The 27,749-nt window shown below is 36.9% G+C and overlaps 1 protein-coding gene and 1 long non-coding RNA gene across 10 annotated transcripts in view; one reads left to right on the top strand and one right to left on the bottom strand.

Moving 5' to 3' along the window:
- Positions 1–1,051: 1,051 nt before the first annotated feature.
- On the bottom strand, positions 1,052–1,674 carry LOC144577356 (uncharacterized). Its single transcript, XR_013521049.1, has 2 exons — positions 1,606–1,674; positions 1,052–1,523 (listed from the first exon to the last, which is right to left on the bottom strand). It is a non-coding gene; the product is annotated as an uncharacterized LOC144577356 (long non-coding RNA).
- A 94-nt stretch (positions 1,675–1,768) lies between these two features.
- The window catches only part of CDIN1 (CDAN1 interacting nuclease 1), a 307,237-nt gene continuing 281,256 nt past the window's right edge, over positions 1,769–27,749 (top strand). For 6 of the 9 annotated variants that reach the window (XM_009005593.5, XM_078334406.1, XM_035259897.3 and 3 more), the window contains exon 1: positions 1,769–2,076. In XM_009005593.5, coding sequence (XP_009003841.1) covers positions 1,976–2,076 — 101 coding nt within the window. In that variant the 5' untranslated portion in view covers positions 1,769–1,975. Of the gene's footprint in view, positions 2,077–2,196; positions 27,747–27,749 lie in introns of those variants that run through there. The other 3 variants (XM_054239748.2, XM_078334405.1, XM_054239749.2) reach the window with 2 other exon arrangements.

Raw genomic sequence — 27,749 nt, 5'->3', positions numbered from 1 at the left:
GCAAGAGCACTGAATATGGAACCAAATTTCAGGAGTTTAAATCATACTACTGCTGCTTATCCTCATGAACTCTTAGAAGCTCCTTAACCTTTTCATGTCTTAGTTTATTAATTCTGTACAAAAGGGAAGAGGAGGATAATAGCAATAGTACCTGCCTGGCAGGAAGTTATGAGGATTAAGCCAGTCTGTGCATGGGGAGACTGTAAAACAATACCTAGTAAACACTCTGTCCATTTTTATCAAGTAGTCTTAGTCAATTTATTTTTGGCCAAAACCACAGTTACTTTTGTACCAACCTAATATTTCACACAATCTTCTAGACACCACATTATGTAATCTTTTATTTGTACTATCCTATTAATCTTAAAAACAGCTCCATGCCCCGTCGCAGTGGCTCATGCCTGTAATCCTAGCACTTTGGAAAGTAGAGGCTGGAGCATCGTTTCAGGTCAGGAGTTTGAGACTAGCCTGGTCAATAGAGCGAGACTTCATCTCTAGAGAAGAATTTTAAAAATTAGCCAGGTGTATGTAGTAGCACGTGCCTGTAGTCCTAACTACTCAGGAGGCTTAGGTGGGAAGACGTCCGGAGCCCACGAGTTCGAGGCTGCAGTGAGCCATGATGGAGCCACTGCACTGCAGCCTGGATGACAGAGCAAGACCCTATCTCTAAACCAAACATGCACAAATAAAACACTCCCACGAATTAAATCAGTTTTACAGACAAGAAATGAGGCTTCGATGGATTGAGGAACTTATTCAAGGAGGTATATCTAAAACTTCCAACCCAGGCTTTAGTCCAGATGAAAAATTTTAAACTACTTACAGGTTCTCTAAAGTCTAAGCACCTTTGCTTTAATTTGCTTAAATTGTTAAAATCAGAACAGAAACACAACACGTGGCCTTCTAAGAAGACAACACACGGCCTTCTGAGAACCAAATAGATTTTGTTAAATTCAGAAGAGAAACACAACACCTGGCCTTCTAAGAACCACATTGCTTTAGGAGAACTGAGATCCGTTCATAATAATACATATGAAGACAAAAAAAGATTGGCTCATTACTGTAGACATTTATTGAGCGCCTATTATTTTCTGAGAACTGGGATTACAAAGACAGTAGTAATATGCGATTTTAGTCCTTGAGCAGCTAACTTCAAGGAGTGAAAGTGACATTGTTTACTGCCGGGTATTTGATGACTTCGGATTAGTTTCAAGTCTGTTTCTCGACAAGGACAAAACTGCCTTCCACGCGATGTTCAGAAGTTGTTGGATTTCCTCAACACAAGCTAAACTGTTTACAGCGACCTTAGTGAGTTTTCTAGCTCGGCCCTTGGCAGCCTTGGCGGAGTGAGGGCGTGGTTTCTCAGCAGGCCAGTATCCCTTCCAGCGAGCGCTTAAACTGGTGCCTTAGGAAGTGTATTCAAATCGCGCGCTCCGGCAGGGGCTTTCGGGGACTCACGCTGAAGGATCGCGGGGCACCTGTGAGACCAGCCGCCTGGCCTCTGCGTCAGGCCTCTCTGGCTTCTGGTAATTGAGAGAATGTGAACTCTACAAGCATCCCTTGTTGATCCCTTGATCCCAGGTGGGAGACTCCCGGGATAACTACCTGCCAGCTGGAACTCCGGCGCGGCGCCTTTTTCAAGGGCGGCCACTACTTCCTGGTTGGTTTGCCCTTAACCGATATGGCGGCAATTGCCGTCGGCAGCATCCACTGCGGCTGCTCAGTAAGCCTAGCTTGGGCACTTCGGTGAACAGCCCGCCCCCGCCGCGGAGGTGCTGGTGGAGCCTGGGACCGGGCGAGTCTCCGTCTCACTTTTGCAGCTAGTGGTGTTTGAGTGGGGATTGGGACAAGCTTAGGAGGCAAGGACCCGGGCCTGTGCCACTGTTTGCCTACCTCTCAAACCTCGGCACCAAGGCCGCTCGAGCCCCAGGGTGGTTTTTCCTTGTTCCCGCCACCTCCCGGTCTCTGGCCCAACATGATACTGACCAAAGCTCAGTACGACGAGATAGCCCAGTGCTTAGTGTCTGTGCCGCCCACCAGGCAGAGTCTGAGGAAGCTGAAGCAGAGGTTCCCCAGGTAAGTGTCCATCTCTCCCCTCTCACAGCCCTTTGCCTGCAGTAGCAGTGCCTGGCCCTCCCAGGCAGCGCTTAGGAACCACGTGTCACACATGAGTGGGGAGGAACACCAGTGTCAGACATTAGGAGGTCAAGGTTGGCGACAAAAGGTTTATTCTTTCACCTTCCGTCCACACAACACTCTTAACGGGTGAGTTCATGGCAGCCTCCCCAAGGCCTTGCAATTAAATTCAAGTCGACAGATATTTATAGAAAACTTGGTACGTGCTAGGTGATGAGTGCACATAGTAGGTGCTTCATAAAAGACCAGAGGTTAATTGACAGATACTAGGAATGAATGATGGGTGGGAATATGAACTGTAGATTCGAAAGGAGGAAATGGAGGACGCTTTTCCATTGGCCACTGGAAAGAACGGAGCATAGGATAAAGCGGCTTCATACTGTTTGACTGTGGCGTTTATTGTTGACTGCGCAACTAAGTGACCTCAGGGGTTCTCAGTCCAGTCAGAGAGCAGGGTACCCCAGGGATTCCACTGTTGGGTCATTGGCCATCTGAACAACCAGATCTGAAGTTTGTCCATGTAAATGACATGTGCACACATTCTGAATGTATTTCATACTTCCTTCTTCCCCCAAACACTTATTTTTTCAGCGATTTTAGAATTGTCCAACTTTCTAAGAAAGGACTTTGGGAATTATATAAATTTCTCATTTTAATGATGTGGAAACTGAGATCCAGACCTTACATGAGGAACCAGTTGAGGGCAACCAGGTCACTGTATTTATGTTGTGTTCAAAATAGAGAATGTTTACTTTATTTCTAGTGAAAAACCAAATCCAAACCTGTACCATTTTGTTTTGTGGCATTAGGTTATCCCTAAAGGAGAGCTTCCCCATCCTTGATATATTCAGCCCCCGGACAAACATCACCACAGAAGTGATTTTTTAAGGACAGAGAGGTTATTGGACAATAGGTATTAAAGTATAAATTGAAGCATAAGTTTAAGTTCTGTTATGACTTCCCTTTTTGAAGGACTTGGTTTGCCTAGCTGTAAAATGAAGGAGTCTCTTTCCCATATTATCCACATTTGATTTAGGGCAATATTTATCCCTTTATAGCCTTTAGTATTTGATCAGACTTGCTAAGAAGGAACAAAATTGACATGTAATTTAATTTTATGTCATTAACACTTGCCAGTTCTGCACATGAACAGTGAATTGGGTGAAGACTGGTCAGCCAAGGGAATAGGTAGATTTTTCTGGGCAGTTTTAAGATAAAGCGTACATTTTCATATTCTCCTCTCTCTATGTATGCAATCTCTCGCTTCTCTTTCTCTTCCTCTCCCTCTTTTTTTTTTCTTTTCCTATAGCAAATACCTTGTCTTCTCTATGATAAGTAAACATCCATTACTTTTATCAGCACTTATAAAAGGCTCGCTTCCTGTGGGATACCATGTTGTCTGGCATGTTCACTTATGCTCATTTCTTTCTTATTCATGATATGCTCAAATATTTTTCACTTTTCCCAAATGCCATTCAGGGAATAAATAACTCTCCTTCAGCAGGAGACTTTATTTAGAGAGAGCTGAATTACTAATCTGCAAATGAAGGGATTAAAGAGCTATTTAGGGCCAGGTGTGATAGTTCACGCCTATAATCCCAGTGCTTTGGGAGGCCAAAATGGAAGAATTGCTTGAGGCCACGAGTTTGAGATCAGACTGGGCAGTGTACCAAAATCCCGTTTCTAATAAAAATGCGGAAAATTAGCTGGATGTGGTGGCAGGTGCCTTTAGACCCAGCTACTCAGCTACTCCAGAGGCTGAGGTGGGTGAATCACTGTATCAAGGTGATTGTTACTTTGTTACATTACAATCCATTGGCCTATTTTGAACTCTGAATGGATTTTTTTTTTACCCACACCTGATTTGTTATCATCATGCACTATTCCTTTGTAAAATGTTGCTTGTTAGTTATGCAGATCTTACAAATGTTGTCACCTTTCATTATACAATATCATAAAATTGTATTAATATCATCTCTAATCTCATCGGAAGTGTGTAAGATTTGAAGCTGTCAAGCTTGTGGTGATGGATATGAGCATTCCAGTATTTGAATTTCCCCTTGAAAGCTCAAATTTTATCATTGGCAACAAATGCTATCAGTTGTTTTCTTTGAAATGACAGGCTCACATTGTTTATTTTTGAGAAAATGTCTGCCAGATACTTAAATCTGAATAATCATACTTTGTTCATCATTCAGGTAAAATGGTGTTCCATAGAAAAAGTAGATAGTTCAGCTCTCAGTCATACAAGTGCCTTCCTGGGAGGCAGACATCATACTTTGATATTAAGTATATGTGCTTTGTATTTACTCTAGTCATACAGAGTGTTAAAATGTTGTATATTCACAGGTTGAGATTTAATACAATTAATAAGCAATTATCCTTTTTTAAAAATTCATTTGGTAATCATTTTTTTGAGCTTAACTTTTCAAGGGTATCTACATTTTTCTTATAGCCAAATTTTTGATGGATTTCCACATATTCCAGCTATATGCTTACATGTCTACCAGATGACTTCTTAGGATATATGAGGAAGTGATACAAATATGTTTGGATGAGTTAGACATGAATAAAGCTGCTGTTGCAGGGAAAGAATGAAGCAAATAAAATTAAGGTCACCAAATATGGGAAACACTATTCTACAGAAAACATATTTTACTTCCTAAATGGTCAGAATGAGTTAATTGAGTGGAATTATTAAAAAAGTAAAATGTAGGCCAGGTGCAGTGGCTCACATCTGTAATCCCAGTACCCTGGGAGGCCAAGGTGGGCGGATTGCTTGAGGCCAGGAGTTCAAGACCAGCCTGGCCAACATGGTGAAACCCTGTCTCTACCAAAAACACGAAAACCAGTGTGGTGTGGTGACACATGCCTGTATTCCCAGCCACTCAGGAGGCTGAGGCAGAAGAGTCACCCGAACCTGGGAGGCGGAGGCCGCAGTGAGCTGAGACCATGCCACTGTACTTTAATAAGCTAATATTCTTAAGTGAAAGTTTTTTGCTTTTTTTTTTTTTTTTTTTTTTCTGCATGTGTGTGGCAGTGAATACAGTGACTACTAGTACAGTTATGGTGCCCTGTTTTGTGCCTTGATTTATGTTTAAGAGCTGGCAGTTTTACTCACCACTGTTTTTGTACCATAAGTGCAAATGTGAATACAGGGCAAAAGGCAAATACCGTCTTACTATTTTTATAAAAATACTGTTGACCTTGTAGACCTGTGAGAAGGTCTCAGGGACTCTAGGAGTCCACAGCCACTCTTTGACGATCACTAGCCAATTCAAATCAAAGGATAATGATGTTTTCAAGGATTTTGATATATATTAACAGATTTTAAAAAGATTGTACTAATCCTTTTACTAGCAGAACATGGAAATGTCTTTCTCTGCAACTTTTCCAGTATTGAGGAGAAACATTATTTAATCTTTAATATATTCAACCAAGAGTGACATTTTATAGTTAGCATTTTAAAGCTTATTATGGATTGTACCTTTTTCCAAAAATTTTTTTTGACCATTTATTTTTCTTTTGAATTACCTGTTTTCTATCCTTTGCCTAATTTTCTGTTGGCATGTTTGTTGTTATTGTTTATTGATTTATTACTTATTGATCTGCATATGTTAAGGATGTTGGTCCTATATATGTCATATTGCATATTTTTTCTCAGTTGTTTGCTTTTAAATATTGTTCTGCTTTTGATATAGTGTCTTAACCATAACTTGAATGTATGCTTTTTTTTTTCTGACATTTTTGCCTTAAATTTTGGAAGGTCTTTTCTATTTTAATATATGAAAGAAAAAATTATATCACCTAGATTTTCTTTTTGATTCTTTATGGCTTTGTTTTTTATTCTTAATTTTTAAATATTTCTGACTGAAATTTATTTTAGTAAATGCTGAGAGGTGAAGATGTAGCTTAATTTTTTTCTCCAGCTTATTTTTTTCCTCTTTCTGTGACTTCAGGGGTGGTCTCACTTCTTCATGGCTTGTTTTCACTGAAGTTACTGAATTATATCTTTTCAGAAAAGTCAATGTGTTTTACCTGGTCTCAGAATCCTTCACTTAAAATGAAGGATTAGGACTTCGTGATCTCTAATATCTTACAACTCCAAAATTCACTGTCATTCTATTCTTTTCATTTCTGCAGTTTTACAATATAGTAAGTCATCATTTAATGTCTTCAGTAGGGCCTTGGAGACTGCAACTTTAAGCACAGCAGTGTATAACAAGAGTAGGTTTACTGTATGCTAATTGTTGTAAACAAGAATTAAGTTCCTATAGCATATTTCTGGCCATAATAACATCACCAAACTTCTAAAATCCAAAACAGCTAATATTAAACATTGAAATTAACGTGAGCTTACATACATTTAAGAAAGATGAATAAAAACAAGTAAGGTAATTATTTACCCAATTTTGGTGATAGTGGTCATAGTGGTTGGTGGGTTAAATCTAAGAGTATGTGTTTGCAAAGTGAAATCTGTGAGATGCACCTCTTACCACCATGTGTTCAAAAGCAAACAATAGCCTGTTCAGCAGAGCGAGACCTTGTCTCTACAAAAAATTAAAATGTTAGCCAGGTGTGGTGGCACATGCCAGTAGTCCCAGCAACTCAGGATGCGGAGGATGAAAGATTGATTGGGCCTGGGAGTTTGAGGCTGCAGTGAGTTAGGAACGTGCCACTGCAGTCCAGCCTGAGCCACAAGAGTTAGACTGTCTCTAAAAACGAAAAGCAAACAATAACAAATGTGATGATCTTGCCGAGCACTTGTGTACTGCATCTTTGTTGTCATGCATTTGTATGATTGTCATAGATTTATGAATTTTTATTTTACAGTAATTTATACTCATTCATTCATTCATTCACTCATCCATTCATTCATTTACCAACCCACTTTTTCCGGTTTAGGATTGTAAGTGACCTCTGGCAGCTCATGCTGCAAGGCATGAAGCCATTCTGCAGGGGCACACTCACACACACTCCTGTATTCATTCACACCGGGACCATTTAGACATACCAGTTCTGCGAACACACACATCATTGAGATATGGAAGGAAACCAGAGTACTGAGAGAAAGTTCACGCAGACGTGAGGAGAACATGCAGACCCCACATAGACAGTGGCCCCAACCAGGAATTGTACTTTTTACAATTCTCATCAACTTTATAAAAAAATAATGTGAATTGAAGACTTTCTGTAATGGGCCCTTTGGCACCTAAAACATAGGACATACTGCATTTGAGTACCTGCTGAGGACACCTTTATTGATTTACATTTTCTAATCTTTCTTGTGGATATTCTTAGAAGCCCCCAGTCCAATCAGCTGTTACTTACAAGGTTATATTTTACATTATTCTTTCCTGCCCAAACACTACATACATATTTGATTATATGTTAGTTTATGGAGTTTTTTTTCTTGGGATAATTTTAAGCTTACAGAAAAGTTGCAGAAATATTACAGAGAATTCTCATATACCCTTCACCCAGCTTCTCTTAACGTTAACATTACTATGGTACAATTGTCAAAATCAGTAAGTTCATTTTAATGCAATATTGTTAATCTGCAGACCCATTGTTTGAACTTTGCCAGTTTGTTCACTGATGTTCCTTTTGTAGGATCACACATTAGATTTAATTGTAATGTCTTAAGTCATTTCCAATCTGACAGTTTCTTAGTATTTCTTTTTTTTGTGCTTTTGACACTTTAGAAGAGTACTGGTCAGTTTTGTGGATGTCCTTTTATATGTGTTGGTGTTTGTTTTCTCATGGTTAGATTGAGGGTAAACCCTTTTGACAAGAGTACCCCGGGAGTGATGGTGTGGCCTACTTAGTGCATTACATCAGGACTGTGACTTCATATGTCTTATTTTTGGTGATGTTAACCTTATTCACTTGATTAAGGTGGTATCTGCCTTGATTTGTGCTCAGGAGATGGTAGTTCTAATCTGTTAGTTTTTTTTTTTTTTAATTCTGAAATTCTTTAATATCTTTATAATCAACAAAAATAACTGTTTTAATAGAAAAGTGATTTTACGACTTATGACATTGGCATTGCTTCAAAAGAAGAAAAATTGGAAATGTACAGGAGAACTAGTATGTTTCACCATAGAATCTTATGCATTACTTGAGAGCAGAAATATCAACCGTAAATTGCAAATCTGCCCTATGAGTCCAGAAGCAGGTAGTCTATACCTAATCAAGCTGCGACTGCTGACTAAACCTGAACTCTTTCATCACGAGGTGGTTTAGCCTTGTGTGCTCAACCCATACTCATAAACTCTGTTCCAGAAACTGCCTAGTTGACAAACTCTTACTAATATCTACTAGGACCACCTCATGAGTAGTTTCAGCTCCTAGAACCTTCTCGTACCTCTTCCCTAATTCTTCCTTTTGGGACACTCCACCCCAGTTTCCTTGGTGTGGGTTTACTTCTGAGTTTTTTTTTTTTTTTTCTTAAACTGTTACAACTGCACTGTAAAGTCACTCTTGTTCCTTTTAATAAATACCTTGTGAGGATATGCATTGAGACCGTGCAAATTTCTTGTTTCTCATCACCCTTTTCCCCATTGATTTTGGCATCAATTGATTTTTTTCATGTGACAGTTATTACTGGTATTTGCCTAATGGTGATTTTCTATTTCTTTCACCAGAATATTCATTTAACCAATATCACCCACTGCCACTATTTTATGTGAGATGATTTATCTCACCATTAGCCCATGATTTTCATTTATTTGTAGAGTTTTCTACCACTTACAAGCATGTGGTATATAATAGTGTGCTCACTATGTTTGTGGCACTATTTGGGTATTAAAACAGCAATGACAAACAGCAACAACAACAAAACAGCCGGGCACCTGTAGTCCTAACTACTTAGGAGGCTGAGCTGTGAGGATCACCTGAGCTCAGGGTTTTGAGGTTGTAGTGTGCTGTAGTTGTGCCTGTGAATAGCCACGGTACTCCAGCGTGGGCAACATAGCAGGTCTTCATTTCTAAAAAACAAAACAAAACAATAGCTAGAATAATGTAGTTACTAATTTTGGATAGCTCATAGTCTGAGGAAACAGTGAAAGACACATCCAATAGGTATAAAGTATTAGGATCCTAGAATGTTAGAAACCAAAGAATTTGTCGAATAGTTCAGATATAGTTAAGTAGCATTCTTAGGATTAGAATAAGTAAGATATATTTTTGTTGGAAATTATTTTGCTAGTAGACCAAGCCCTCTGGCACAAGTTTAACATTCCCTTGAGATCCCTTACCATATATTAGTTATTTAGTCGCTGTACTAATGAATCGTAGTTCAAACACTTGATACTATAAATTGCTAAGTAAGTAGATGTCTGTATAGTTTTGATATATCTTTATCAAATTTATACCTAATTTCTCTAATGGTGTTTGAAGAAGTTTTTTTTTTTCTCTCTTGGCCCACATCTCCTACTGTCTTCCCACTTTTAAATCATGACATAGGCAATCATTCACTTATAGGAGGTACTTTAGATTCCTGTTTCTAGTAAAATCTCAAAAGTACTAGTTAAAAACTTGTTTGGCTGGTCATCCGTGCTTAAACCAGTGTACTTGGTCATCTTCTTAAAATCTTCACCTCTCTACCAGAAAACAAGTTAAAGCTGGCTCTAGTGTGTATCATACCGTATACAGAGTTGAGCTTAGTGTTTCTTGGTGAACTTAGGAGTCCAATCTGGTAAGGAGTGGAGTAGCTAAGAAACCTTGCTTGGGACAGGCACAACAGTTTTCCTTAGCGCTTACACTTAATTGAGGTGGTTTGGTTTAGTTGGAGTTGCCACTGGTTATGACTGTCTTTTTTGAACAATCCCTCCCACCCCCAACGCATGATGCATTTTAAGATGCCTGCTTTTTCCAGAGGGAGTCTTGTATTCCATTATTCTTGTGTCCTATTATAGTTTCTTCTTGAGAAATGACTTGGCTCTTCCTCTCTTTATCTGAGTGACAGTTGTCTCATCTGTAAAAGGAGAGGTGAAGTCCGACGGCTGGGAAGTAAAGGAAGCAGGGTATCAAACCCAAGTAGAGTCTGGCTCCAGAATCCCGTTCTCTCTTGTCTCTCCTTGTTCAGTTCCTTAAGGCTGTGGTGAGGATTAAGTGAAACAAGGCACGTAAAACAGCGTAGTGTACAGCTCCCTATGTTTTTAATGATAGGTAAATATGATTTTTTGTTAGAATGTAGTAGCTGATCTACAGTAGAAGAAATGTCTGAGTAGTAACCTTTTGAAACATATAAAACACAATTTTGCTTTGAAACAAAGGGCATTAGATTTACAGAAAATGAAAATGTCTATATGGAAGAGTTGGTTATATGGCTGAGCATGTAAGATTTGATTATCAGTTGGATATTGCATAGTTAATAGAAACTTTCTTTAAGTATTTCACAGTGATATAATGACATTTTAAAAAACCTTTTAAACTTAGATTCACTGATTTTTAAGAATGAGGAAGCATTGCAATGCATAATTAATACTGTAGGGCTTGGTGTAGTTAATTGAAATACTATTCCTGTTTGCTTTGTCTCTCTCAATTGAAATGAAAGTTGATTCTCAGTTTATGGTCAATTTTCTACACTATGATAATGTTGTGGTGGACCTGAGTTCCAGAATAATAAGTGAGAATTGCCCAGAAAGAGAGAGAAAGGCTTTTATTGAACTGGAAATTCTATTGATGATTTTGCCTTAGAAATAGAATTAATTTATGTGATATTTACAATTAATGTTCATATACCCAGAAAAGATGTCTAGGGTTATTTCTGTATTGATCATTAGACTAGGTAGGAATGTCTAAGACAAGAGTTTGATTATTTCATGTGTTTTCTTTAGTAATCTTTTAGAATTTTTTTCTGTAAGATTTGACATTTTTTACTTTGTTGCTACATTGTAGCTTAGCTTTAAAGAATTTTCTGAAAGGTTCTTGTATTTGTGTATGGCCCCTTCACTTTCTAAAAGAAGTGTTTAGCTTTTATTGGCTATTTGTGCGTCTTTGAATCCTGTAGCTGTGAAAGGGATATGAGCTTTAATTCTTTGCAAAGGAGTATTCGAAGAAAGCCTCAGACAATGTTATTCTGAGAAGAATCCACATGCTAATTATATTTCTTATTAATTTTGGGGGAAATTTTCATGTGATTAGAATATTAACCTCATTTTTAAATCTGTGTTCAGACACTAGACTTTAGGTTACTAAGTAATAACCCTTACCAGAATGATTGCTTGTACAATAAAGAGTAATTATATATTTCCCTAGGGAAAAAAAGATTCAATAGAAGTATAGTTTAATGATATTTTACTGTTTTAACTTTTGACAAAGTTGACTGAATTTTCCATTATGTTTTTTATTACACATTTTGTACAGTTTTGCTGTATTGGTTGAATTTTCCTTAGAAACAAAGCAATCATTATATATTTTACTAGAGTAAATCTGAAAAGTGACCTTAATGTATGAAGTCATGTGCTGGTATGAAGGTCATATAGAAGATAGGTAAACAGTAAATATTTCTTTATTTTCAATTGTCTTTTTATTGAAGGGAGATGTTTTCAAATATGTACTTGAAAATATGTTTCTCCTTTCTCCATTCTGCTGTCAAGTTGCTTACACAGTGAGCTGTACATACAGTGAATACATTTAAGCTGCTAGGGTGAAACTTCTAACTCAATGACAGTTCTCCCTTTCTTAGGGGAACAGACCACAGCTAGATCCTGGATTGTTTGGTCCATGGGTTTGAAGCTAGAGTAGAACAATCTGTGACCCACGTAGGAAAGATGGTACATGCTGATCACAAATCCAGCCTTGTTCTAGCCACTTTGGAAAATTAACACCTGCTTCACCTTTTCTTTCCTCTCTTTCTATCTCTACCCTTTCATGAAACATATAGTGAAGAGTCAGTAGTCCTTCCTTATAAGCCAAAGGTTCCTTCATGCCAAGGAACAGGGACATGGCTTGTCTCACTTCAAATTATGTCTCTTGGCTGAAGGGTGATATTTTTTCTGTTCGTTCTGGGTTCATGACAGCAAGTAAGTTTTTTTGTTGTTTTAACATGCTGTGGTTCAGTGACCTCATGAATAGCTGGGATCTCATCGAGAAAATGAGAAGGCTTTGCAATTTTTCATCCAAAGTAAAATGCTAAATTTTCTCAGGACCTATTCCTTTTATGTGTTTGAAATACTACGATTCAGTTGCTAAAAAATGTTTAAAGCTATTATACTTAAAGCAATAACCTCAAGACTATGAGAATGAATATTTTGAAACAAAGCAATTCAAGTAGAAGAAAAAAGTAAGGTAGATTCATACCTCTTAATATAGCTGTTCAATGAAATACGTAAGTACTGGGTCTTTCCCTGACCAAACACCGGCCCCTGCTAATTGGGGCAATTCTTTGTGAAGTCTCATATTTTTCTGAGGTTGTCCTGGGAGTAGTAGTCATATTCAAGACTAAGATTTAAAATACTTCGTGTATCATCACTGTCCCCTACCCCCAACATATATTTACTTTTAATTTTGTATTTTTCAGTCACTGTTAGTTAAGACCTGTCATTTGTTCCAAGAACAAAAAAGGATGAGATATAAAGTCTGAGCTTGTATTTTTCTGTTATGTGAAATAGGAGGCATAGCAGACCCTTGATATTTAAATCACTGAAGTCTATTGAAAATTCCCAAATTGGCAGTTATCACTATATAGGATAGGAAAGGTCTAACCTTTGGGATGCTGGTGTTGGCTAAGCTCACTTACCAGCAAACTGACTTGCTGCATCTTCAGATCAGCCAAGTATCAATGATTGAGATTTATACTCAGCACATTGATGAATTAGTGTTTGTCATAGATATTTATGCTTATTCTCAAATAGAACTGTCTTTGTTTAATCTAGGAATGTTTTAGGATGATTAGTGATGCAGGGTGAAAATTTTGTGGTTGGACATTCATGCCTGTGGCATACCTTATCCACCTATGATTCTGTAGCTTGTGATTTGGTATCTATAGGGCTCTTGTAAGTGGCTTCTTTTGCGGTTGAGATCTCCGAGGTCAAGAGTCATTTGAACATGTCTTCTATCTACATTTGCACATGAAGTTAGACTGGCAATTTTTAAAAAAATTTGTTTCTGTTTACAGTTCTCTCAAGCTGATACCATCCTTTGCTTTAGGTATATTACACTGCCGTTTGTTTTTGCTGATAATATTAATAGGGAAAGCTAATAAAATTTGAAATTAACTTAACTTTGAGCCTCATTTAGCTAAGATGGTAAATGGACTGGGAATATGAGGCAGACTCTTCCTTGTACAATGTTAAGCCCACAGACTCTTCCAGCTTGAGTGTAACAGCCTGTGTGTAACAAATAGCTGTTTCCTAATGGATGAAGTTAAAATTATCTAGATTCTGATTTTCTGAGGCCAACTAAAATATATAAAGTAAAAATACATTTAACCTCAAGTTTATAACATGTTGAATTTTTTATTTGCATGCTGGTGGGTACGTTTGGAAATCTCCACATGCAGATTATAAAAGCTGCTCCTGAGGGACCTTCATAGTTCTCTTATTATTCCGATTCAGTGACTTATAAAGCAAGCCAGTGTTGGATCAAGATTGCAGTTAGAGATAATTTGGTCAAATCTGTTAATGTTGCAGATGCAGAAACTGAGGGAGGGGTCCTACCCAGTGATTTGACTGAATTTCCACATGTGGATGCGCAACTTTTCACTCATGCTTTTAAATTAGAGATCACAGACCGCCATCCCTCTAGGGACCAGGCAGTGTCAACAAGTGAATGAATGAAGCTGACCTGGTTGGGTTTGCAGCTAAGTGAAAGTATGGTTGTATGTACCGACGAGGCAGCGGCCACTTTATGCCAGCCGTCCAGTGCCATGCAGTGGGCTCGGTGCTGCCAGGCCTTGTACTCTTTAGAAAGCAGCTCTAGATCTGATTTTTTTTTAAGAAAAAATGAAATATCCTGAGTTTTAAATGTTGTCAATTTGTTTGAATTTTTAAAGCACTGTGTGGGCCAACATTTTCCTGGCCAAACAGAACAAGTCTGTGGGCTGAATTTGGCCTACAGCCAGTGGATGCTGGTGCTCTTTCCAGCTTGTGAGAGCTGATTGTGAGCATCTTTTCCAGACTCTACGAACTGCGACCTCATATTGGTAGCTTAAAATTCATCCACGGTGGGAGTGTTTACACCACACAAATTGGCAAACGGTATAACCTGGACTTCCCCCTTCTCCAGCCCCTTCATCACCAGTTTGAGACTTTTGTACATTATGGTTCCAAGGGATGTCTTTTATAGAAGTGTTTTAACCCAGTTTGTTCTGATTTTTATAGTCTTTTTTTTTTTTTAAAGAGACTTCCACTCCTTCCATGGTTGACTCATTCATTACTATAAGATTTTTTGTGATTGTTGAGCTTTCTCCTTATTTTTCCCTTACTGTAGTTAGCATGGGAACTGGAATTCTAGTCTTGGGCCTTAGGAATACCTAGTATATTCTAAGTATTATGGTACATTCATACTGAACATTTAATTGAACTTACCTAAAGAATACTGCTTGACTTTTTAAAAAACCCATATATACATGTCTCATTTAGGAAAATGAATCTCTTTTAAAATAGATTAATTAGCTAAATTTAGGGACATCAAGCTCAGATGTAACACTTTCATTTGGCAGTTGTTCAATATAAAAACAGAGGGAGGATATCTAATTGGTAAGTTTCTTCACTTTTTGGTGCCTTAGTGTCCTTATTCATAAAATGGAATTGTTATGAACTTGAAATGAGATAGTACATATAAAATGATTAGCATGGTTCCTGATACTACACTGGTTGCTACTGCTGTTATATTATTGGTAACATTACATATTCATGGTTACTTGTTGCAATATATTTATGGTTATGATAATTAGACTCAGAATGTTAGAACTGAAAATATTTTGCTTAAAACCACCCCTTTCCAAGTCTTTTATTGTCTACTTATTTTTCTCAAATGCAACCACTCATATCTGGAACCTCTTTAGCTTTTTTGTCTCAACTTGGTAAGAAGGGGGTTATGAATTAATGAAAGATATTTGAGCGAGTTCCACATTTAGAGTTAGAGTTCTGCTGTGTCAGGAAGTAGCTTGACTCCAGTAAATATGTAAGTTCAGGTGTAAGTCTTCCAGAGCAGGGAGATTTTAGAGGATACCCTAGATCATCATGTGAGTGTGAACATTGATTTTAGTGTTTGATATAGGTACTAATCAGATTTGAAGAATGAGGGTTTTTAAAATGATCTTGAAACCGTTCATCATACTGATACTCATTACGAAAAGACCTTGTGGTAAACACAAAGAAGTTGCATAAACTCTTTAAAGAGAATAGATTTATTATTCCTTAAGGCTATGGGTTTTACTAATTACGATGTATTCTATAATGCTGCCTTCAAAGATTTCTTTAAATTTAACTTATTTCTGCAGTTCTGCTGATCACATAATTGTAATAGTAGTGAATTGGGCAAGACAGTAATTTTTCTTCTTTAGCTTTCACTTTATCATAGAGCATATCTTCCTCTAGGTTCTAGATCAAAGAGAGGGTTTCAGGTTTAGACATACTTTGGTTAAACTGCATAGGCCAGATTTGAATACAAGTATTAAAACAGGTTCGAGGTTTTTGCATTAAAAAAAAGTCACTTACATTTTGAGCGACACTCTAAAGAAAAAGTTGCCTATTCCCAAAGACTATGGAAGCAAAAGCATAGTTACGTTATAGATTGTATTTTAGGGAAAATTATTTCCCATATAACTCTTCTGAAGCATGGAAACAAGACTTGGTTAGTTTTATTTCCTCTGTTAGAGGTGTGTAAGGAGTCTAGATTTGGTTCTTAGTCATGAAAAATATTTTATTCATGTGATAGCTTTTTGGACGATTGTATTTTGCACTGTATTACAATGGCACAATAAATTGCTGAATATACTGTCTGCTGAATATGACTTTACCATGAAAAATTTGATGCACGAAAAAGGAAAGGTTGGAATATATCAACCTTTTCTGACAAGGGACTTTGAATTTTGACCTAATACAGATGACCTTTGTGCGCAATAAAAATGAGCTTAATTTTGAGGTTAAGGTTGAGGTGAATGGCAGGACAGCGTGGTGAAGCTTACACTGACTGAAGGTATATTGGTGCCTATGTGGCTGTTGGCTAAATGGGAGTCCAGCACCTTAAAAAAAAATTTTTTTTAGCATTTGGAGAAGCTTATCTATAGCAAATTGTTTGACTCTTTAATACCACCCCATTTCTTCAAAGCTCAGCTTTCTGTTTAGTTGTGGTAAGTTCATCTGTTTTTATGAAGTTTACTGTTTCTTAGTAAAAGGTACGAGTGTGCTTTTATATATTTTTTGTTCCATAGGTAAGCTATAGAAAAAAATAAAAATGTTCTTATGGCTTATGGAAAAGACAACTGACATATATAACCTTGGAACTCAAAAGAAATGTTCTTTTAAGAAGATGTTCTCTTTGACAAGTTGAACTTTTGTCATCTAACTTTGGAACTGTCAGGAGAATTTTTAAGCATTTTATGCCTTTATCTAGATTATAATTAAGAGAATGTGTGTGAATTATTGTCTTAAAAGGCTTAGATGATTTATAGAATGGCTGTTGCCTTGGAATTTCCTTTGAAGTGCATTGGCTAATATACTTACAATATAAGAAATATAATATAATATAATATGATATAAAGTATTTTTAAGGTTTTGCCCACAGTACCTAGAAGGAAAATTGTTTTAAAACATGAATTTCACTATCAAATATTTTATTTTCAAATACCTCCACTGATTTGCCATAAAAAAAATTGCACCTTAGCGAACATCAGGAAAAAACCTGGCCATGTTATAGTACCTGAGCACCTATTGAATATTTTGTCTAAATAATTGGTTGAAACAACAAATAGTTGAAGAAAGTGCCAGAGACTCTCATGGAAAGAACTTCTACTCTTTTAATCGAGCCTGCAAAATATATTCCCTGGTACTGATCAGCTCTGAAGCGCTGAGGTTTGATGATTGGAATGGCAGGAAACCATGCTTTCAGGACATAACGAATTGACGAGGCCATCCATCATTTGTTAGCATACGCTGAAAACGTGGGCTATGTGTGCAGAGGCCTGTGATTTAGTAAATACTTGGGAGATGAATAGAGCTTACACACAAGGGAAGATATTGCTGTCCTTCAGCAGCCTGAGACCCAGGCGCCTGCTGAGAAGGCCATCTGACGGCACATCATCAGTAACTGGCCTGTCACAGTCAGCGGTGCCCACCGACCATTGCCAGTATATTAAATGCATTTTTAATATCTGCTTCAGTAGATTTAATGAAGAAAATTTAGTTTCCATACTCCGAGCACTGCTTCCTCAAGTGTTCTAAAGAATGAACTCCTTGCCTACACAAAAAAGAGGGAAGACCATACTAGCAGTTAGGAGAGTTGATTGAAAAGGAGACTCAAACAAAACAATTGTTAACAAAAATACATTTAGTAGAGTCAGTGTCTTGTTGATGTGAAAAAAAAGCTCATGTTTTTTGAAAAGAGGTTTGGATTAATCTTTTAGCCTCGAATCCCCTTTTCTCACAAGCCCTCTTCCTAGGAGGATTTGACCTGCTGGCAAAGGGATATAAACCTGTTCTGAAAGGACCTATTAGAGGGGGAATATTATGGTTTGATATAATTTGCCAAATTTATGGATAGACTCCATTTTAAATTGCTTTGTGTTCTGGTATACTACTATTTGATTCTTAGGATTTTTGCATGAAGATACAAAGTGGAGTTTTTCTTAGATCAAAGTTCTTGAATATTGAACTTTACTTGTAAACTTGGTAATTAAAGTAGTAATTTTTGCCTGGTATCATGCAGGACAGTTCAAAATGAATGTAAAAAAAAAATTAGTTGCCAACTTGATTTAAAAGTGCTCTTATGTATTTCTTAGGCTATAATGTTTCTTTAAAAATTATAATTCTTAAATGTCTATTTTCAAATTCAGGCAAAGTATGTAGATTCATTCTTTTTGATGAGTTTCAATGCTGACATTATTTACTACAAAACAGCAAGACAGCCAATTAGATATTGTTGCAAACATGCACTTTAAAGGTTTCCCCTCTTTAAAAAAAAAAACAAAACCCAGAATATGCTCTCATGTTCACAGAAGAAGCAGCTGTGGAATGGGACCTATAAATCTGATTCCTGCATGTGTCAAAACAGTAATGTATTAAATGCATATTATTATAAAAATTTAAGACATGTCTTAAACACACTTACATTTTTATAACACATGGCAATATTAAATAATACATTTCCTTGTTAGCATCTGTTTGCCGTCATTGTTGGCAAGACCTATGATTTATTGCTTAAATTAATGACCAAGACCATTTTGGACCTGATATATGCCCCTAAGCTTATTACATCACTAAATAAAATAAAATGTATGCGCCTGTGACAGAGTTATTTTTATAATTGTTTATCCCTTTAAGTGCCCTATTCAGTGATTCACTGAAAGGTTCATAATGGTTGGCTTGTAACCAGAAAATAATCTCAGAAAGGTAAAATATATTTCTTGTTTAGAAATAAAATGCCAGAGTGATGGTGATGATAGGGGTCCCAGCAAGAATTTGCAACGCTTAAACTTGTTCTTTTCTTCAGTGCTCTCAATGACCTCTTACTGTGTTTTTTGATACATAACCTCCCCACCACCATCCAACTCTTAAGGTTATCTGTTAATAATGGTGCTCACTTTTATATAAACCCTACATTATGGCTAATGTCGTTTTTTGCTCAGACATAAAGCTGTAAGGGTTAAGTTATTCTGTACTTAGGATTTTTCAGGTACCATTATCACCATGTATTAAACTGAGCAAGATTATTTTCCTATTTTTAGTTCTTTTCTTTTGGGAGATTGGAACTTTACTGTTTTTTATATTGAACTCTATTTGACTTCATAGTCTTTATCTTTCCTTTCGGAGGGTGCAGTATGATAGAACCTTCAGTATTTTTACAATAACCTGTTATTCATCTAAAGTCACTCTGCGTCTGACTTGCAATCCAATATTATATGGCTTCATGGTTTCCTTGCTCCACATGAAGTATCTCATTGACTGTCACTTCTCCTGTCATGTGACGGTAAGGTTAAGTTTTTGAGAAGCTGACACCTTGCTTCTGGATTGTAGTATTTACACCTTGAAACATATGGAGCTTCTTTAGGTACCTGAGAGTATTTTTTGTGAGAAGAGTATTATTTTGTATGTACTCGGGAACAATTCTCATTTATCACTCATAAATGGAGATAGAACTTACTTTTTTTTTTTTTTTTGAAACCAGGTCTTGCTCTCTTGCCCAGGCTAGAGTGCAGTGGTGTAATCTCAGCTCACTGCAGCCTTGACCTCCTGGGCTCAGATGATCCTCCCACCTCAGCCTCCTGAGTAGCTGAGACTACAGGTGTGTACCACCACACCCACCTAATGTTTTGTATTTTTAAAGATGGGATTTTGCTGTGAAGCCCAGTCTGCTCTTGAACTCCTGGACTCAAGCGATCCACCCACATCTGCCTCCCAAAGTGCTTGGATTATAGGTATAAGCCACCACACCTGGCCTAACTTAGGTATTAAAAAAGATAATTTTCTTGTCTTGTCCCCATCTCACTTTTACTGCATTTTAAACAAAATAGCCCATTAGAAACAAAAGATTTTTTGCTTGGTATTCTTTCCCAAGGCAGTTGATACAATAAAGTTTTTTATAGTTCTCTCAGACATGATCAGGCCCACAAGCATTCATGCTTTTTTTGAAAAGCTCTGTTGACCTTGCCTTTTGAAGCTCTCAGCTCCTCTTCCATGGCTGATCTTTTTACCATCCTTTTCATTTCCTTTTTCTCGTCTTGGAGACCTGCCCCCAGATAAAATATTTCAGGAGAAAAGTGATGACAAAGAATCTCAAGTGCGAGGAATCTCCGGTGGCACGTCTAATCTATTTCCTTCCCTTTCTCCCTTTCTCTTGTCCTCTCTCCTTCCTTCTGTCCTTCCCTCCCTTTCCCACTCCCTCTTTTCCTTCCCTTCTTTTTTCCATCTCTCCCCCTCCAATCCTTTTTTTTGTTTCTTGAAAATTAGATTACCTCTAGTGAGAATTTTTGTTTGTTTTGACCATTGTAGTTACTTTTACCTGTTCATTTGGAATGTGTACATGTCTCTCTTTTGCTTTCTATTTGATTTAATTGTGAGATCCTTTGGACTGGAGCTGTGTGCTTTGCTGTGATTTGATCTTCCAGCTCTATCCTGTATTGCCTATCATTGTATTGTGTTCTTTCATGCATTCATTGAATTCTTGCTAACTTTCTGATGTGGGCCGGTGCTTATTTTTATGATCTCCTTTGAGGAGATGACCACTTTGAAGCATGCTTTTTTTTTTTTTTTTTTTGTTCTAACTAGTACTCTACAAAGGACTTACTATTCTTTCCTGAAATTGTTACTTAAGCTTCCACTCTCTGGGCCAAGATATTTAAGTACTATTTAAAAATATTAAAATATTCAGTAGGCAGATAAGTGCTTGGTCTACTGTTCTACTTAACACTAAATGAAAGTAAAATATAACACAGACATGGAGCCATTTGTTATATTTTAGTATATGAAGCAATGGCTGTGTAAACCTTAACCTTGTAATTTTGTGAGTTCCATTTTGTCTTGTAGCTGTAAGGGTAATCAAAATAAATCACGGGAGGTGAATAAATATTTTCTAGTGCTTTCTCAGTGCTTTCAGAAGTGATGCTTGATCCATGAAATTTTAGTAAGTGTATTAAATAAAACAATATGATGTGCACTGTGTCAGATCTGATAAATTATTCGATATAGGACATTTATACAACATATGTTGAGCTGCTACGTGAACAGCTTAATGACTATAAATTATGTTAATCTGTCTTGCCATCTTTACATTTTGTTAAAAATTGCACTATTTGTATTATAGTTATTTATATATTTGCGGGTTGGGGCAGGGATAAGAAGAAGACTTAAGAAAGGTGCAGGTCAGCTCCACGATGTTCTGACAGTGATCCAGGGCTCCTCAGCTGTGCAGTGTACATAACACAGATGTTGGGGAGTCATCTGTCAGCCATGCCTCTCCTATGGAGTTAAAGTTCTAGAGGGAAAAGAATTTGACACAGTGCTGTCACTGTTACATTTTCACAATAGAAGAGCATGCAAATATTGAACCTCCTGCTTAGCAATAGTGCCCTGTCTAATGTCTGTGCTGGTTAGAATAAAAAATCATGGGTGCATCTTGGGCTCAGAGCTCTGACAAAGGTCATGCTATGTTGGGCATTTGAATTGGAAATTGTCTGGACTTAGATTTTATAAAGCTCCCACTGTTGTGTGTGGGGAGAATTTCAGCAGGGTTTTGTCCCTGGAGAGGCCTCTTAGGCCCTTTTCTGTCCTATGAATGAATTTAGATGTGAGGGTTACTCCTGCCTTAAAACTGTTAAGTTCATTTTACATACATCCCTAGAGAGAAAAACTGGCAGATGCTTTTGTCTTGGAAGTGTTTAAAAGAAAACTGCAGAGCAGGAACAAGAGAGAAAAGGGGCCCTGTGTGGAGTCCCAGAACATTTTGGAAATGGCCAATATGCAGTTTTCATCAGTATGAAGGCGGGGTGCAATATGGTGCCTGTAGCTCACAAGGGAATATGAATGTTGATTAAGCATACTCCCAGGCTTTGAAATTCTGAAAGCAGTGTCAGAATAATGGATGTTGAGCAAATGTCAAGCATTTGTTAATTTCTCTGTTATTTGGAGTTTATCTACCATGATCAATCAAATAAACTAGTGCTTCTCTCTTGTGGCATGTGTCATTGATATGGTGATTAGGTGGCTAGAGAGACCTTCTGCTTTTTTTCCAGGTAACAGATTATAAACGAGTAGACAGACCTTTTCAGTTAAAGATTTGTTTATGGCTTGGTTTAGTGAAATTTGTATTAACTGAGCACTTTGGTGGCAATGTAAAAATCCACAGCCACATGTCAAAGACATTAATTCTGGTACCATGTACACCAGGAGAACTAGTAGAAGAGTCATGTTTTCCATCAAAGTATAGTTTTCAGTAGTTTGTGAAACTTTGATGTAAAAATGGACAAAAGAAAAGGGTCTTAGATAAATTCTTACCTCAACATTTGTAGATAGACTTTTCAATCCATTTTTGTTTGTCTTTTTCCCTATTTTAATGGTTTATTCTGAGTTAGTCATTGACTTTTATTCTGGAGTGACAGACAGTAAGTAGATTTGTTTCATGTGATTCAACATGATTTCTCTTATTTTTAGGAAGTAATGCTACAGTGTTTTGTTGCCCCAAATAGGGTTATTAAAAAAAAAAAAAGGAGTAAAAGGTTCCTTTTAGTATTTACTTAACTGTGGATTATTGTGCAGTGCTAACATTCTGCAGTGAGGAGTTGGTTCCCTTTTAGAATATGAATGACTTTACCAACTGGGATTTCATTAGGGGTTGAGAATAGGTACCACGTGTAAGTGTCCTACCCTTGAGGACAGGTTAACTTGAACTGAAAAGGAGTCTTTATGTGACATTTTAGTGGCTGGAATCAAGGCAGGTTTGTGATTGCAGATTTGATCTTTTTCTATCCCCCGTTTTCTTTTTGTAATCTTAGGCGTGTAGCTTACATAATTCAGATGGAGACTAGTGTAACACTTACCAACCTCGACCATGTCAAACAAGTGCCTCTATGGTCTTTGGCATGGGTATTTTTGCAAAATTGGACCTACTGAGGTGATCTGTCACCTGTTGTTAAACCTCATGAACTTCTCTTTCTGGGGATTCACAGCTGAGCCACCACAGGGCATTGTGAAACACCAGTGAACTAACTACTTGCGTGATTTGTGGAGCTCTTTGGTTTTCTGCCATGAGGTCACAAATATGGCAGTTTCCAAAGCAGAACATTTTTAGCTTCCTCTTGAAGCTAAGCTGCTTTATCTTAACTGTCTACATTAGGCCTTTGCTTTTGGCCTTCTCTGGGGCTGGAATTCCTAACCCTATGAGTAAAATTCTCGTGTCCTGCCTGGCACACAGCACCAGTGAGCTCTACCTTGTACTGCCTCCAGCATCATAAAAATAGACAGCAGTGCTGACTGACTTTTCTAGGCTGCCCTCTGAAAATTCATCATGAATATGACCTGATCACAGTATCACTGAATCATTAACTTGCACCAGACACCAAAACACTCAGGCTTTTATTGATAGGTAGCTCTCAATTTTTGTTTTTGTATTCATAGTGATAAAGCTACTATTATTCCTGATTGAGATTAGGAATACATGAAAAGATCTTGATAGGGTGCTGAAAAATTATTATGTAACAGTAAGAGGGAAAGAGTTTGAATTTCACTTACTGTGAATTCTTAAGCGTATGTGCTCAGAGTGAATGCTACCAGCCGCTCCAGTGGAAGGTGCTGATGGTTTTCATTGGTGGTGTGCCCTGTACCTGCCCGGCTATCAGCACCTGCATCTTGTCTTCTGTCTAACTCTTCTAATGTCCTCTAATAACGGAACTTTCATTTTCCCTCGCATGTGTTGCAACTGTCAATTAGTGACTCAGTGTTTTAAAAGTGCTGTAATGAATACTGTTTCCTCCTGGGGACACACTGTAATGATAGCAAAAACACTTTTGGGACTTCTCTTTTGGCCAGTATTTTTAGAGTGTGTGGGACAGTGTCTTTGGTACTTTGATAATGGAGACAAACAGGCATCATTAAGTTTGAAAAACAAGGGGGCTGATGTTAGCAGGTGATCATGAATTCTGGAGACATAATTATTTTGCCATGTGTTATAATTCAGTAGCAATAAATTCCTTGTTGTATATTTGGTGGCCACGTCCATTTGTCTGTGTTTCTCACTTGGTATTTTAGTGAGGTGTAAGATGTGACTGTGAAGTTGGTTTTCTTGTGTAACTGCTAAAGTGGTTCTAAAGTGATTCTTAAAGAGAAGGTATGTTTTTGAGCCATGGCAGCGTCATTGGCGCTAAATGTACAAACCCCACTCCTTCACCAGGATCATTACTTTGGCCAAAGATAATGTGAGTAAATTAGTTCCTTCTTTTAGCTGAAAAAGTCCATCTTGTTACTTTATCCTTGTACTTAGTAAGTGCAGATTCTCCTTCCTTAACTACTAGCCCTTATTTTAAGTCCACCTTTTCTCTGTGCTCCCCAAATGTAGACTAACTTCTCAGAGGCTAAAGACCTACTCCCTTCTAACCTGTTTCCATTATCCTTGTCTCTGGTGGTTGTTTATAAGGCAGACTTCTTAAAGGAAGAAGAAAAGTGGAGGGTTAGATAATCTAACTAGGCAGTTAATTCTTGAATGCCAGAGAGGGAGCTCAATATAGGATTTTCAGTTAAATTTTAAATAATTTTTTATTTGCTTAGAAAAGAAGACTAGTAATTTTGGAATTTTATTCTATCATTTACAAAGCATTTTCATAAAACTTTCTCCCTGTTCTGATGGTACTGACGGAAGGGGTTGGAAATACTTATTTAGGCCTCTATTTGGGATAGAGTTTGAAATAGGATGAAACTTAATTGCTATTTATTTTTATTTTCTTTCTGTTTCCTTCTATATCATATGAACTCCTATTCTCCTATTATATCCTTGAAACTCAAGTTTTTTTTTTCTCAGCATAAAGATGTAAAATTCTTCATTGTCTTTGGAAGGGACTTATACCTACTGTAGAGTTGGAAGAATCACTACAAAAGGCTAAGTAAGACAAGAGAGACAGACCCTGAAGAGAGAGTTATTGTTCATTTATTTGGCACAGTTTCTGTGGTAGGAAAGCAACATTAAACATTATTTTAAAAACTGTATTTATGAGACATTAATAGATGCCTTACTTGGTTTACGGCAAATTGATTAAACATTTTTTTTTTGGTAATATTTAAATCATACAGATAGGACTTAAAGTAACTAAGTGTAAGTAAACACTATTTGATGATCAGTAATTCTGTATCTGGTTTGAAAGCTGTTTCCCCAAAATGTTATTGCAAGACAGATTTTCTGCTACAAATTTGGAAACCTTTGGAATATGTCAGACCGAAAGGACTGGTTCTGGTGTGATCTGAAACTTGGGTATCTTGCTTTCTGCTTCAATGGCTGGTTCCACTCTGAAGAGGGGAGTTTCACACCACTATGTGCACTTGACACATGCAAATGCTAAATACAGTCGCAGCATGAGGTCTCTGTCATTAACAGTAATTTATGTAATGAAAGCCACCTGGCTGTTTTTTCTTATAATTAATTGCTTGTAAATAATAAATTTAAATATAATTTATAGTTTTCTAAATTTGATTACCATAGAGACCCAACAGCAAACCTAAAAAAAGATCAATTCCATAATTCTATGACTTTTTAAAGGTGAGCGCACACACACACACACACACACACACACACACAAATACACATTTTAAAGTAAATATCAGATGAAAATACTTTTGGAGAGCAATAAGAATTGCTTGAATAAAACCAACAGGAGTAATCAGCTCCTGTTGGTTTTATTCAAGTTAGAATGCTAATTTTGAAGTAGTCTCATCACTTCAAATAATTTTATATTATTATTTCAACTAACCTTTTAAAAGTATTTCTACATATAGTTTAATACACTCAGAAGAAAGTATACCTCCTTAGCAGTAAGGTAGTAAAACTCCTTTAAAAAAAAAAGCTCTTTTCCTGTTTTATAAAATTTCAATTATGTTTTGTAAAGAGTTTCTATATGAAGAAAAAGCGCTTAAGCATATATGATGATATTTCACATATTGTGGTGACAATAAGAGATTCTTTGCCTAATAGATATACCAAGGATATCTTAGCTTAAAACAGCATTACGGTATTTCTTTTTTGTTTATGTGGCCATATATATCAGCTGCCACAGAACAGTGATTTCTGGCATAGAAAATGTCTAAGATTCACATGGTTTAAAGAGAAAGGGGCTTTAGAACCCTGTTCTTTGTGCTTCTCTTTCATTAGAAAAGGACAGAAGGAAGTAAGGAAGGGCATAATTTATGGCTTTGTATTTAAGATTTTACTACTGTTTAATGACAGTTATATCAGACTTTCTCAAACTTTGAATCTGATTTCTGAAATTCATACCTTTTTCCTAAATACATTTCTTTTAAATATCTATATTATTTTATACTGTAGCAATGAAATCACTACCATTGTCAATGTGCATAATACTTTTGTAAAGGATTAACAGATTAAAGTATTTGAGTAGCTTTGAGCTACACATTTATAAACTACAAAGACTTTTCCCCATATGTGACCAGCAGTATTTTTATTTCACCATGATTTAGTAAAGTTTAGATAAATAATGCTGTTTTTGTTACTTGTATTCTTTTTAAATTTGGAATTCTCTTTGTTCTTTGTAGAAACTCAACTAAATTATGAAAAACTTAGTTCTGTTAAATAGCAAAATTGCAAGTTGACTGCTTACAAGATTGAGAGAGTCAAGTGATTGAGGTTTCTATGTTAGCTGGAATTGCCTATAAATAACAAAAAATGTGGCTTCTGTGTGTGGTCAGGGTGTGACCACAATTCGTCACCTTAATAGCAGACATCAGATTTGTTCATCACTTGGTTTCCAAGATCTAATAATCCCTCAAGAATTTCGAATGTTTTTGACTGTCCCCATTTACATCATTGAAGGTTTTGCAACAGGTGCAGCTGTGTATACTAATTGCAGGGTGTGCCTAATCTGTCCAGAAGGGAAAGTGCCTCCAAATTTGGTATCTTAAAGAGTGGAGTGACCTTTTAAAGTCCCAGAGTGAGAATTGCCAACAATTCCAACAGGCTAATTATACCCACAAGGAGTTGTGAAGTGCTTTTAAGTTTTCCTATATACCTTAAAGTTCAGTGAATGCTTGAAGTCATTAACATATGACAGATGCACTCCTTTTCAAGAGCTCCTATGATAAGTTTTGATTGTAGAAGTGGGAATTTGACCCATGGCTTTTTTTTGTTATTTGTTTTGACATGAGTGTTATCTTACTCCAGAATTCTGTCCGCCTCCTTTTGTCTGCTGATGTGAAGTCACAGCAGATAACCTTGATGCTGGTTTTTTTAAAGCATCATGCATTGTGTAGTGTTACATATATTTTATGTATAAATATATAGAATATGAATATGTTTCTGAACATGGGTCTTTCAAAGTTTTGATTCATTGTTTTAGAAATACTGGCTCCCATGTGATTTTTGCTCTTTTTAATGGAAAAGCAACAAATACACTTTTTGGCTTATGAAGATGATTGAAAGTCTGACTTCTACATTTATTTCCACAAGGCCGACTACTTTTTGAAGCGAATGAGAATAGGGGAATGATGGAAGTTTGGGATTTTTTCCAGGGGACTCTGCACACACATTTTGGTTTCTATGTTTCTACGCTTCCCAAAGAATGAACGAATGCTAGAGGTGTACCCATGAAGAGACGTGGAAATGAAGCTTAGAAGGATTTCATGTGGTAAACTCTGTGACTGCAGCACTTAATTGAAATTGCTTTTTATTATCTGGTTGAAAAATCATCCAAAATAAGCCATACAGGATGAAGCTTAAAAAGCTCCTGGGTA

The sequence above is a fragment of the Callithrix jacchus genome, chromosome 8 (genome assembly GCF_049354715.1).
Source record: "Callithrix jacchus isolate 240 chromosome 8, calJac240_pri, whole genome shotgun sequence".
Classification (NCBI taxonomy): Eukaryota; Metazoa; Chordata; class Mammalia; order Primates; family Cebidae; genus Callithrix; species Callithrix jacchus.
This window is presented reverse-complemented; position numbering and strand designations above follow the sequence as displayed.